The sequence below is a fragment of the Medicago sativa genome, chromosome 2 (assembly GCF_051527215.1).
Source record: "Medicago sativa cultivar Bolivia chromosome 2, Bolivia_mono, whole genome shotgun sequence".
In the NCBI taxonomy this organism is placed as follows: domain Eukaryota; kingdom Viridiplantae; phylum Streptophyta; class Magnoliopsida; order Fabales; family Fabaceae; genus Medicago; species Medicago sativa.
In genome coordinates, this window is record NC_140750.1 from 75,816,119 (window position 1) to 75,828,301 (window position 12,183).

The following is a 12,183-nucleotide window of genomic DNA, read 5'->3' on the forward strand; positions in this document are numbered from 1 at the left end:
CACATCTATCTTCCCCCGGTTTGAACCCGGATTTCTCAATTGTGTGTGAGCTTCATGTCGTATTTGTCACTTTCTCTATAGACAAAAATTAAGTAATGTACATATTTTGGATTAAATTATGTAATTGTGTTACAACCATTACATGAAATGAATTGAAAAACTTTCTTCTCCCATGAATAATTGCCAAGATTTCCTTGTCCAGATTACACGCACAAATGCAAAAGGAATGAATACCACATTTAAATCGGAGACAAAAAAAATCAATTTTAATAAACAAATGTAACTATTTATTTTACAAACATTCGTCCCACTCCTACCATTCATCCTAACAATGCTCACAGCACCATAAACTACCTTGTGATTCAAATTGATTGAACAAACGATGATTTGTGAAAGCAGGTATATGGAGACAAGAATCTAGAACTTCAATTTCAATTATCTACATTTGCAACTTGGATTTCCTCTTCCAAAAGGTAATTGTCACAAGTCCCATTGGAAATCAAGGCTTTAGACAAACAGATTTGGAGGCATCCAGATGGTTAAGGCGGCAGGTTCCAAGAAGAACCTCAGGGAGCTCTTCACGTGTGTTTCCCTGAATATATATTGCAATTATAACTATATATCAGCATCAGCATATAATAATGACAATAACTTGGTTCAGAGGGCAAATGGCATATGTCATCATAAATACTTTTTCATAAGATCATGCATAAATATAAGAGTATATACTAATTTATTTCTGTCCCAAGCATTTCTACAGCTTGGTTTGAATCTAACCATATGTGAATTTTCAGTGATATATAATTTCCCCAATTTTAGCTCAAAATTTATTGAAAGGAAAGAAATTACAACATTATTTTACCTGTATTAAAAATGCCATCTCAATAACAAGATGGTTGAGGTACCCAAGTACAAGATTTACAACACCTCTTGCAATAGTTGATGATCCAACATCAACCCCAATCTGAAACGGATGCCAATTCCAATATAAGCATTACACGAAAGACAAAAGGGCTAAATATTTCATGCATATACTTTGAGACAAATTGTTTCAACACCCATTAACTCATTCTCCTTCGCTTCATTTTTTTTTTCTGCAGACCACAAGGCACGCCAATACATATATAGTTTCAAATGCACCAACTTAAAATTGTAGAATTGATAAATGTGTGCAAATTATCCTGATTTTCCTAATAAGTTACTATTCAACAGATAGTCACAAACTTACTTCTAAATAGTTCTTTCCCTGGAAATAGTTGATTTCCAGAGCTTGCCCAACTAAGCACGCCTTCTTTCCCACACTTTGTTTTACTATCCATGAACCCTGAAACAGGAATGTCAACACTCAATCATATATTCCATGGGCTAAACAAAAGAAGAGCACAAATGTTTCCTTCTTAACATGGACCACATATGCGTATAGTTATTCGGGATCATTTATTCTAAATCAAGTGATACAGTGAAATCAAGCCAACCACTGGAAAAACATGTTCTAATGAAAAGACGTTTTCAACAGAACACCGGTTACTTTATCTGAAGAGCCATTAAGATGCACCTCAGAGAGCAGACAGAAAGCCACTGGTTACTTTACTAACCTTAGATATGTATGGTATGAGTTTAAATCTTGAATTTCTGAAGGCATTGTCACCTTTGATAAAACTATCAAGCAAAGGAGCATCTTCCACAGGGGTGTTCATCATATAGTATAGTGCCAAGCTATATGTTGTAGAACCTGGAACCTAGTTCAAAGAAACGTCTAAATCAGCATCATGCTAAATTTTATGTTAAGAACAACCTAAGCCAAGGATTATTGATTAACCTGGATGTTTACAATGAAGAAGAACTCAGGCCCACCCTGTGCTGCATATTTCTGCAAGTTAATAAAATTCATTAAATTGATTTTTCTTCATAATATAAAAAAATATACAAGTAGTTACTTGATGGCTAAATATAATCAAATTAAGAACCAAAACACCAAAGTCAACCTGCACAATGCTCCCAGGACGGCCACCAAGATCATCTTCCCTTCTGTCAGATCTCAACCAATCTGCAGCAACCATTTGCATCAAAGTCCCTTTTGCTTTAACCTAGTAATCAGTATTCCAAATGTTTGAGATCAGTGACAAAGTTAATGGATTAACCAACTAAAAACAAAAACGATAATTGTTAACTTTCAGTTAGCATCTTTAATCAAAGAATTTCATTTTGTAAGGAAAATACAAAATTGCACTTGATCAACCCATATTAAATTAGTGAAGTAACAGAGAATGGGGAAGATGAAACAAATGCATGCACAAGTGGGAACAACGAAAACATAAATAGATTTCTCCTTCTATTTTTGCAAATAAAAAGTGATAATGTGTTGTTTCTTCTTATACCTTTTGGTGGTCTTCAAGATAATTCTCTCCACGAATCAGGAAAGTAGAAGGATCTGCTTCCGTCAAACTGCATGGTAATGTACACGTAGGATCTTTTGGAAGAGTGGATCCGTATGGGCATGAAATGCTCTCTTCCCTAACCATCTCTTGCAAATCCATATAACCCCTTTTATGAACTGCACAAATTGTCTCTAGGCATTGTTAATTAATGAAAAAAGTAAAATAATTGATAATCACCATATGCAACCAAAGAGTATGCAAATGACCTGCAAGATCGTGCAGTTTTCTCACAAAATTAGCAGCGGATGATAACTTTTGGTGGCGAATGTCCTGAAATTAACAAATTCATAGGAGGACAAGAAAATGCCAAATCAATCAAAATAGAAGTTTTACAATATTTCCAATGCAAAATAATAGTAAAAATAGCAGTATGAATGCACGGCCAAGTCAAGAAAATGCATTATGTTGTATGCAGTTTAAATAATCTAGCACATCTTGGGATGTCATGAACAGTGATGAAGATGCTTGCAGTAAGCACCCTATAGGTTTTGACAAGATAAAAAGCTAAAATGCATAGAGCCAAATTATGCCTAAATACATCCCTGCCATTGAATGCACCTATTGGAATGTCATTAGCGCTGGTGAACATGCTTTACAGTAAGCACTCAATAAGTTTTGAGAAGAAGACATGCTAAATTTCTAAACTGTTAGAAAAATACATAAAACTATGTATAAACCATCTAAGCAGATGCATACAAAACCAGAGCATAGAATAAAGGAAAGAGAATGTAGCGCACAACTTAGCAACCTCACAACATAAGCATTTGATTGGAAATTTTTCTAATATGAATAACTAATTAGTAAATTAATGAACATGATCCAGAATCAAAACGATCATGAATTAAGGATCATCTCTAATTGTCAAAACTTTAAAACAATGTTGTCAAAATCGAGAGATCCTATCTTAAATTTGGGAAGGGGAATGAAAATTGTAAATCATGGGATGAAAAATGGGTAGTAAGATCCAATCACTTAAATCAACAAGGTCATACACCAACAACTGAGCAAAACACGGGACGAAGGAGAAGACCAAAACAGAGAACAGATTCAAGCACCAAACACTTACATAAATAAGGCCATACACAAATCATAAGGTCATACACCAGCAACTGAGCAAAACACAGGACGAAGGAGAAGACCAAAACAGATAACAGATTCAAGCACCAAACACCAAATCGGTGAACTACTAGCCCTAAACTAGAGGGACTGAAGACATATTTTGGGTTGAGAGAAACATATGTATTTGGGTGTCAGCGAGTTAAGTGGTTGAAACTTGCTATTGGTTCGGCAGGGTGGGATTGCACGATCTCTCCAATGCAAACTTGGAGATCATACGGAATCTGGTGAGATAGCATTCCAGAGTAAGATAGGGATCTCCCAGTGCTCCAAAAGTCATAGAAATGTGAGATTACAATCATGATTTTGATTTAGTCACAAAAAAAAAAGATCATGATTTTAATTACCTTTTACTTTTTTTCTTTTAAAAGTTGAGATTCAATAGTAACTTACAAAGTTTACATCATCTTAGGCATCAAAGACATGTCTTCTAGAGGAGTAAGCATTTCTAGAGTCATATCAGAGACCCCATGAACAAAAAGTTGGCTGTCTTGAGTCTTCATTTTAGATTATGGAGTAAAAAACACCTTTTTATACAAGTTTAGGTCTTGCGAATGATTCATAAATAAAGCAGTGTTTATCAACTAATAAAAGGGCAACCCGGTGCACTGAAGCTCCCGCATATGCAGGGTCCGGGAAGGGGTCCCACCATTTGGTGTATTGTACGCAGCCTTACCCTGTTTTTACACAAGAGACTGTTTCCAGGACTTGAACCCGTGACCTTACGGTCACATGACAACAACTTTACCAGTTGCGCCAAGGTTACACAAGAGAGTGTTTATCAACTAATATAATAGGAAAAGTAAAGCAGTGTATCACAAACAGATATAAAGAACTGAGAACAACATATGATTTTTGAAAGCCAGTTGATTGCACAGGCTGATCGTTAAATATACATTTAAATGTAAAGCAATCTCTCAGTATTAAGTTTCAAGACACACTGCATTCTGATTGACTTTGCACTCTTCATTTCTTTCAAGTGCAATAAAATCAACTATTTCAAAATTTTACCTGAGACTTCTGGTGACTACATTCAGTCATCCATCCATTTTCTGACTCATCACAGTTTGATGGTTCCATAACATCATAAAACTCATCATCAGCATCATTTAAACTAACAAGGCTTGCATGCTCTGATTGTGTTGGCTCTACTTCTCCAATTGAGCTATCATGATTGTTCTCATCTGCCTGTATTTGGGTATCAGAGCTGGCATATTCTTCCTTCGGACTATTCCTTCTGTTTCTCGTCAACTCTCCAGATGAATAATCAGATAAAGTGCAATTCCCTAGTCTAGTTCTAAATAACTCCCTTAATGCTGCACGTGCAAGAGAAATCAATAAGTAAAATATAAACTAGAACATCAATCTTCAGATTAAGTATGTTCATATCCAGTGATATAAAATAATTGTAGGTCGTAAGCATATAATAGCAATGTCCAATAATATAAAAATTGTCAACAAAAGAAGACTACCGGCAACTCTCCCAAGCATTTGAATGGTCATGGAGTATGTCGATGAGGATTTGAGATAAGATCTCCAGCTTTTCCAATCAATAGCAAGCATATGCTTTACAACAGATTGCTTTCCCATGTTCGCCGGTGATATAACATACCCTCCACCTACAAAAGAATGTAATTTGTCATCCTTCAACTACTCTTAGTCATGAATTTTCATCTAAATTTTCTATCTATCAACTTTCTCATGAACTAGAACATCTATAAAAAGAACGCCTATCAAAATAAATTTGGAAATCCTAAAGTACGGATAAATTGGACACTATGATGACAATAGTGATTAAGTGAAAGAAAATGATTCGAGAATTGACGAACTACTCTTAAAGTTCAGTATGAAGATTATTGAAAGCAAGAACATCATGATTACAATAGTATCAAATTTACTTTTTAGGTTGTACAGACCAGCTAATAGAATGGAAAAGAAATGTCTACTATTTAAGCATACATTACTTTTAAGGCAGGCACGGACATAGCCTTTCTGGCGAGGACACTTCTTGTGAAACACGGAATGGTAAAGAATAACTGTGACAAAGAAAACCAAAGAAGTTAGTTTCATTCAGAATAAGTGGCTATTTACACATATGTTTTCTTCTACAGTTCACTACTACCATAGGTTCCATCATCTTCTCTCCTCCAATAGCGCCGCAACAAAAGGTCTCTTCGTTTTATTCCCCTGTAAAAAACATGGTATGAAACTAATAAAACTAGTGCTGGAAAAAGGCCAGCAGCAGGTACTGCCTCATAACAAGAAGTGGTACATGATAAGCATTAAAGGGTTGTGTCTAACCAAGGCAACCAATCACTATAGAGCTGCTTGTGAATAATGTCGGTGTGACCATCCAGGTGCTCAACTACATTCCCCTTGTAGAAACAGAAATCCCATCTGCAAACCAATATATAACAAAGCATAAAGCACTTGAAAACCATGGGTTATAAAATTTCAGCGTGATTGAACTGCTTACCTATCCATTGCTATAATGTAACCTGTTTATGACTAAACTTTCTCTATACAGCCCAAATTTCTACACACTATCATTTCAAACAAAGCACACACGCTTACCTTGGTTCATGGGCATGGTTGTTGACCATAAAAGTTAAAGATCATTATCAATGTCCAGTTAAAAGTTCCATCGGATCTTAATATAGGTTTTGGTTGATGACAGACTTGTTAATATAATTCAGAGCCCTTTTATCAGACTTTGGGGAGACTAAAATGAGAAAGGAACTTGGGCGATATTTGATTATGTTGTTCTTTTTTTATGCAAGTGATGATTCGCTAATGACTATCAGATAGAATGCAGGGAGATCATTGGCCAATGGCTTTCAAAGATGGAGCATATGGAGACTAGTAAGGATTATTCAGATGATTTTCATTTCTTCAGTGCTCTGGTTTTTAGTTTGTTTTACTCTTATACTTCTAGCATTCTCTTGTACAGGAATAATTCATCATTTATCCAAAAATAATAATAATTTAGTAAAATTGCATAAATATAATATGCCGTGACAATGTAATTCTATCCATCACAAGGGGTTATAAGGTGGATGGGTTGGTTTCAGGGGAGGGACAAAGGGATTGGACTTGGAGTGATAAGTAGGACATATGTTCAACTCCCCTACTAACATTTGCTGTTAAAAGAAGTTACAAAATGCAAAACAAACTCCTCCCCCCTAAACATAACACGTTAAAAACTCAAGTCAATAAGCAACAAAATGAAATTATCCTAAGGCAAAATGTCCTTGTACCAATACCAATTAAAAGTTGCACCTAATGCAAAAGAAACAAACATTAAATAAGATAATGTGTTCTTGTTAATATAGCAATGCTGTTGTGGATGATCACATCCACCTAATGGACTTACTCTGATCTTGAAGGACCAAGTGACATAAGAGTCTGGAAAATGGCTTCTGAAGTTCCATCTACCACACCAACAGCCATTATTGCAGGGTGATCATCCCATTTCTGGAAATTGGACGATATTCAAGAATTAGTCTTTTCAGTTTTAAATTAAATATAAATAACCATTTACTTAAAAGAAATTTTGCCAACCTTCCCACAAGAACCCCTATCTTTTGCTTCCCTGAATAATCGCAAACCTGCATTACACCAATAGACAAATTTGTCCAAGTTTTAGCTAGGTTTTGATTATCTGAAATTATGAAACAATTTTCGAAAAAAGAAAACTCCAATAGCAGACAGTGAAATAAACTTTTACCATTTTGGCAGCCAAAGATAGTCCAAGGTGACGGGGCAATAACATCAGAAGAAGAAAGTGTCCAGTCCATAGAAAATTGTTGACTTCTACTAGAAGATCCACTTAAGCTGCAAACATGGCACCAAAAAAGAAAACAAAAGGTCATGCAACAGATGCATACAAAAACGAAAACAGCTCACAATAGCCTCAAATACTCATTAGTTCAATCAACTTAAGACTTTTTGTTGCAGTTAAAATCATTTATAGGAACAATATAGATACCTAAAGGATTGCCATCTCCTCTTGGAACATCCTATAGCTTCCGGGGCACCCTACACAAGGTAACAGCAATAGCTTCATCCATCGTTCAAACAGTTCCACCACAAATTAAATATCGTTTCAGATCATGAGCCTGTTTGGATTGGCTTATTTAAGCCTATCTACTGACATAAAAACTTGTGACATTGTTTGAAATAACTTATGAAAACAGCTTAAATGACATGTGATACGACCCAATTCGAGTAGGGATCACACTCCATAAATTTAGAAAGAATTTAGAAAGGAAGTTTGATTATATTTCATTCATTCTAGTAATGAGGCACACAATGCCTATATGGACTTGTGCATACTCATGATAAGATAACTACAACGACTTCATAATAGCACTGCTTAATAACCAAGAGAATATGCTTAAAAGATACCTTCTAGAACATACTAGAAGAGTCGTTATTCTCTTATCCTATCAACATGTTCATCAGGATAGCTAATGAAAACAACTTTGAGATTACATAAACACAGTTTGACTTTATTTTACCCTGTGTAATAGGAATAGCTTATTCATAACTGCTTATATGATAAGTGCTTACGCTATAAGCTACAAAATAAGTTGCCGCTTGTATGTATGCATGTATGTAGTACTACCTTTAAAGACGCTTCATTAAAGGACTGAATCCACCTCGCTGCTTCTTCAGGACGACTCGCTCCTAACTACAACATGCATGTTTTGTTAGTCCAAATTGAAAAATAATTTCAAATTTAAGAAAACCCTGTATTATTCTAAACCTAATAGTAACCTCACCTTTAATTGATCATTGTGATTCGAGGTATTATAGAGTGTGAATATAAAGAACACCTACAATCCACACAAAAAAACAAACATTAAGAATACCACAGCAAGCAACATTAGTGAAGTGACAAAAAATGATTTTGAGTGAAGTGATTCCTACTAAAAGTGATTGAAGGTAAAAACTAATTTATGTTTGGATACATTGTAAAAGTGAGTTGAACAATAAACTTGACAGGAAAAAATAAATTCCAAAATAAAAAACATCAACTTCTGATTTAAGTTAGAATCAATTATGGCGGCAAAATCAATTATATTCGAGAGCAACCAAACATGTCAAGCATAAATCAATTCTACACTTCAAGAATCAATTTTGGCTTCTCTAAAAATGAAACCAAACATACACTTTGAAATTAAACACAAAAAACCAATACTAATTAAAACAAATTAAATCAAAAAAATTGAAGAAAGATTAAGCAAATTACTTTTCTGTTAATACTCTCTCTTCCATTATCCATTACACGAATGCATGAATCCACAATAGCACTTCTCACAGGATCCTGAAAGAAAAAAGAAAAAAAAACTTACAATTTCACATAATCGATTCTAAAAACAAAAACAAACTCAATTTAGTACTGCTTTCTACCAAAAAATAATTAAAAACCGTGAAATGAATTAGAAAAAAATGATGTATGAACCTGATCGGTAGAATCGGGAACGGATTTGAAGCTACGAAGAAGATGATCATGAAGAACAAAGTATCGTTTTGTAGAAAATTGAAGTCCAAAACGGTTACAACGAATTAGGTATAACCAACCTTCCATTTTACTTCCATTGCTTGATAATGTAGCAGTTTCATTTTCATTACTCATTCTCTTTCTTAATGTCAAATTTTCACAATTTTTTTGTTTAATTATTGAATCATTGAGCTAAGAAATAGAATGAAATTTGATTGGATTGAAGTGATGAATGCAATGTGAATGCAGAAGGAAGGAAGGAATCTTTGGAATTGCAGTAGTTGCAAATTAAACGAAGAAATCAATGCAATCAAAGTGTTTGAGTTTATGCCTCTCTCTCTCTCTCTCTCTCTCCCATAACATAACAGACAAATGTTGCTCGCTGTCCAGTAAATGCAAGCAAATTCGACCCACCTTAATAAATTACCATTTTCTCCCTCCTCACTAAATCCTTTCTTCTCTGCCAAAGTATGCCTTATGCTTTGTGGTGAGACTTTGATTAATAAAATCTTCTTTGCTTTTTCAAAAAAAAAAAAATCCTTTCTTCTCTCTTACGCATCTAATCTAGTGTACTATTAGGTATTAACCCTTCGGCTCGAAGTTGATTGTCTTCGATTGTGTTGGTCGTTGGATCGATTTACAAAGAGTTGATTGTCTTCGATTGTGTCTGTTATTGTACTATGAGATTGATCATTTGAATTAGTTAGTCATTAATTATGATAAAAAGATTTTTAAAAAAAAATTGTCGATGAAATCAGATAATTTATTTTATTATTTATTTTGTTCCCAACGGAACATCAATGACTATAAACCTTCATTGAATTGATAATGCCTGCAAAAACAAAACAACACAAAAATATTAACCTTTATTTATCAAAAATAAAAATATTAATTTTTAAATTAAAATATCTTTCTAAAGTTGTGATTGTCTTTGCAGAAGAAGCTTGAGCCTACTTGGTGAAAAAGCTTCTTACTTGCCAATTGTTTTTCTTTCTTTCTTCCTAAAACTTTTTTAACAGCTGGCTATATCTTCGTAACGAAGCTACAATAACTTGTCGTTTGGTATCGACAAATAATTAAATTAAATTATTATTAAAATAACAGAAAATAGGGTATGTTTCTTACTTTCTTTCATGAAACACCACAAATTGTTGGTTAATTAAAATTAAAAGTGAAACGAATATTTGTTACAGTGACATTGCAATGTATGCATCGATGTATATCATAATCAAAATCAATCTACTTATAGCGTTGGTTGGTATTTTATCATTGTAATTTTATGGTAAAATATCACTCCTCTTAGTATTTAAAATGACTAGGATAATTGATGCTTAGTGTGTGTAAATGTTGAATACTTGAAATTTCGAGTTCAATTGCCACTTTTTGAAAATATATTTAGAATGATTATAACATTATACTTATTATAAGACGTCAATCCCACTATCTTATATTTTTTAATTTGTTGAAAAAATTGAACGGTTAAAGAAAGGTTGTCTTTATATCTCAATGTGATCTTCCATCGTTGTTTTTACCAAAAAATATTTAGAGATTAGGCATGTAATTAACTAATTATATGGAGTATGATTTATTTATATTGAAATCTATCACAAAGTATTTGGTGTGCAATGTGTAAATCCCTTAAGTACCGAGTTCGATTTCTATTTAGAAAATAAATAAAAAGATCTATTTGATTTGAGAAAAATAAATTAATTTTTTTTCTTGAAAGAGATATATTATTTCAATTTATTTATGATATTACATACATTTTAAAAAATAAAAATAGAGTAATTCAAAAAAAAACATTTTTTTCTTTCTTTTGACAAAGTCACATGAAATTCTAAAATCTTCTACTTTTCTCTCTTTCAATAATATTTCTAGTTATAAATTACATCACAGAATAATCAATAGCTTAATTTATATATTTTCTTTGAATTGATATCAGGAGTTTAGACAAATTCACTTTCGAGACTTTCCGTACTATTGGTTCTAAAGAAAAATTAGTGGGAAAAAGTTACTACATTGTTGCACGTTTAATTTGTTGGAGAAGAGTGTTATTTGAACAACCAATTTGATGACAACTTATTTGACAACCATAACTTACAAAGAAAAAAATAGTATTGGCACGGAAACCATAGCAATAGAGAGATAAAGTTAAAAATAATGTGAGTATGAGAGAGAAAATTGTCACAAAAGTTCTCTTTGTTGGACTGACTACACCGCGGCCCTTAAATGATCAGAGGTCATTGACGACGTTATCATAGCTTTATTTAAGAGTATCTTACATAAAAAGAGACAACCTAGATGGTTTAACCTTAATCTAAAACTTGTTAATAATGAATGATATATAAACCCACGGACAAAAAATATGTGGCTGTCTCAAAATCTAAACTTTTCAAAATCCTTACCTCAAAAGGACCGATACAAATTTTTCATTGATATAAGAGATTCGATATGTGGCAGAAACTTAGTCATTGATATCTGTAACGTCCTCTTTGTCATTTAATTATTTTTCTTGAAATAGAGTCGAATTATATGATTTATTTAATTATGCTGGTATTTTATTTGGTGGTTTTATTATTTATTAGACTATATTTAGTAGAGAATTGTAATTATTAGAATAAGTAGATTTGGGGGTTGAAATAGAAAGGAGAGAGTTATTGGGCCTAATTAGATTTAAAAAGAGAAGTTGGTATTATAAATAGAGGAGATATTAGGTTGAAAGAGGAACAGATGCAAAGACAAGGATTTGGAGAAAACAATGTTTAGAGAGAAGAGAACAAGAGGAGAGAAGAACCAATAGAGGAGGCTGCCAATCGGTAATTCTAAGGTAAGGGTGAGACTAACATTCAGTATTATTAAGTCTGTAATTCTGATAATTAGATTTAACATGTTGTAGGTTGAGTTTGTGAGAATTTGAGAATTATGGTTTGAAGTCGTTATAGGTTGTTAGTTGAATAGGAGTCTATCAAATTCATGTCCAGTTGGTGTTCAGTTCATAGAATAATCATAGGTAGAGGTTTCTATCAATTTTGGAATTTGAGTTGATGAAAATTGGGATTTAAGAGTGATTTTTAAGTGAAAAACGCATTGTTAAACTGATTTTTGAACTGCTGAGAAGCCCAA

The 12,183-nt window shown here is 33.3% G+C and overlaps 1 protein-coding gene across 2 annotated transcripts; it reads right to left on the reverse strand.

Moving 5' to 3' along the window:
• Window positions 1-88: 88 nt before the first annotated feature.
• On the reverse strand, window positions 89-9,423 carry LOC146950794 (Pleckstrin homology (PH) and lipid-binding START domains-containing protein). 2 transcript variants are annotated; one of them, XR_015027700.1, is made up of 21 exons: window positions 9,022-9,423; window positions 8,809-8,883; window positions 8,339-8,392; window positions 8,182-8,247; window positions 7,543-7,592; window positions 7,282-7,388; window positions 7,116-7,162; window positions 6,928-7,028; window positions 5,856-5,951; window positions 5,677-5,741; window positions 5,519-5,590; window positions 5,027-5,173; window positions 4,566-4,870; window positions 2,645-2,708; window positions 2,379-2,554; window positions 1,986-2,087; window positions 1,820-1,870; window positions 1,596-1,739; window positions 1,229-1,324; window positions 863-1,094; window positions 89-592 (listed from the first exon to the last, which is right to left on the reverse strand). XR_015027700.1 is itself a non-coding variant. In XM_085746769.1 (21 exons), exons 1-21 carry the CDS (start codon window positions 9,193-9,195, stop codon window positions 500-502), a joined length of 2,187 nt encoding a protein of 728 aa, XP_085602895.1. In that variant the 5' UTR covers window positions 9,196-9,423; the 3' UTR covers window positions 89-499. The 2 variants fall into 2 exon arrangements, 1 of the variants encoding a protein (XP_085602895.1); XM_085746769.1 differs by having other exon boundaries at window positions 863-964.
• Window positions 9,424-12,183: the final 2,760 nt, after the last annotated feature.

Bases quoted from the DNA above. Each gene is read 5' to 3' on its own strand.
- LOC146950794 (XM_085746769.1), bottom strand. From the start codon at position 9,195: ATGAGTAATGAAAATGAAACTGCTACATTATCAAGCAATGGAAGTAAA. The intron at 2,555-2,644 runs GTCATTTGCATA...CAATTTGTGCAG, and splicing joins AAAACTGCACGATCTTGCAG to TTCATAAAAGGGGTTATATG. The intron at 965-1,228 runs GTAAGTTTGTGA...CATCCGTTTCAG, and splicing joins AGGGAAAGAACTATTTAGAA to ATTGGGGTTGATGTTGGATC.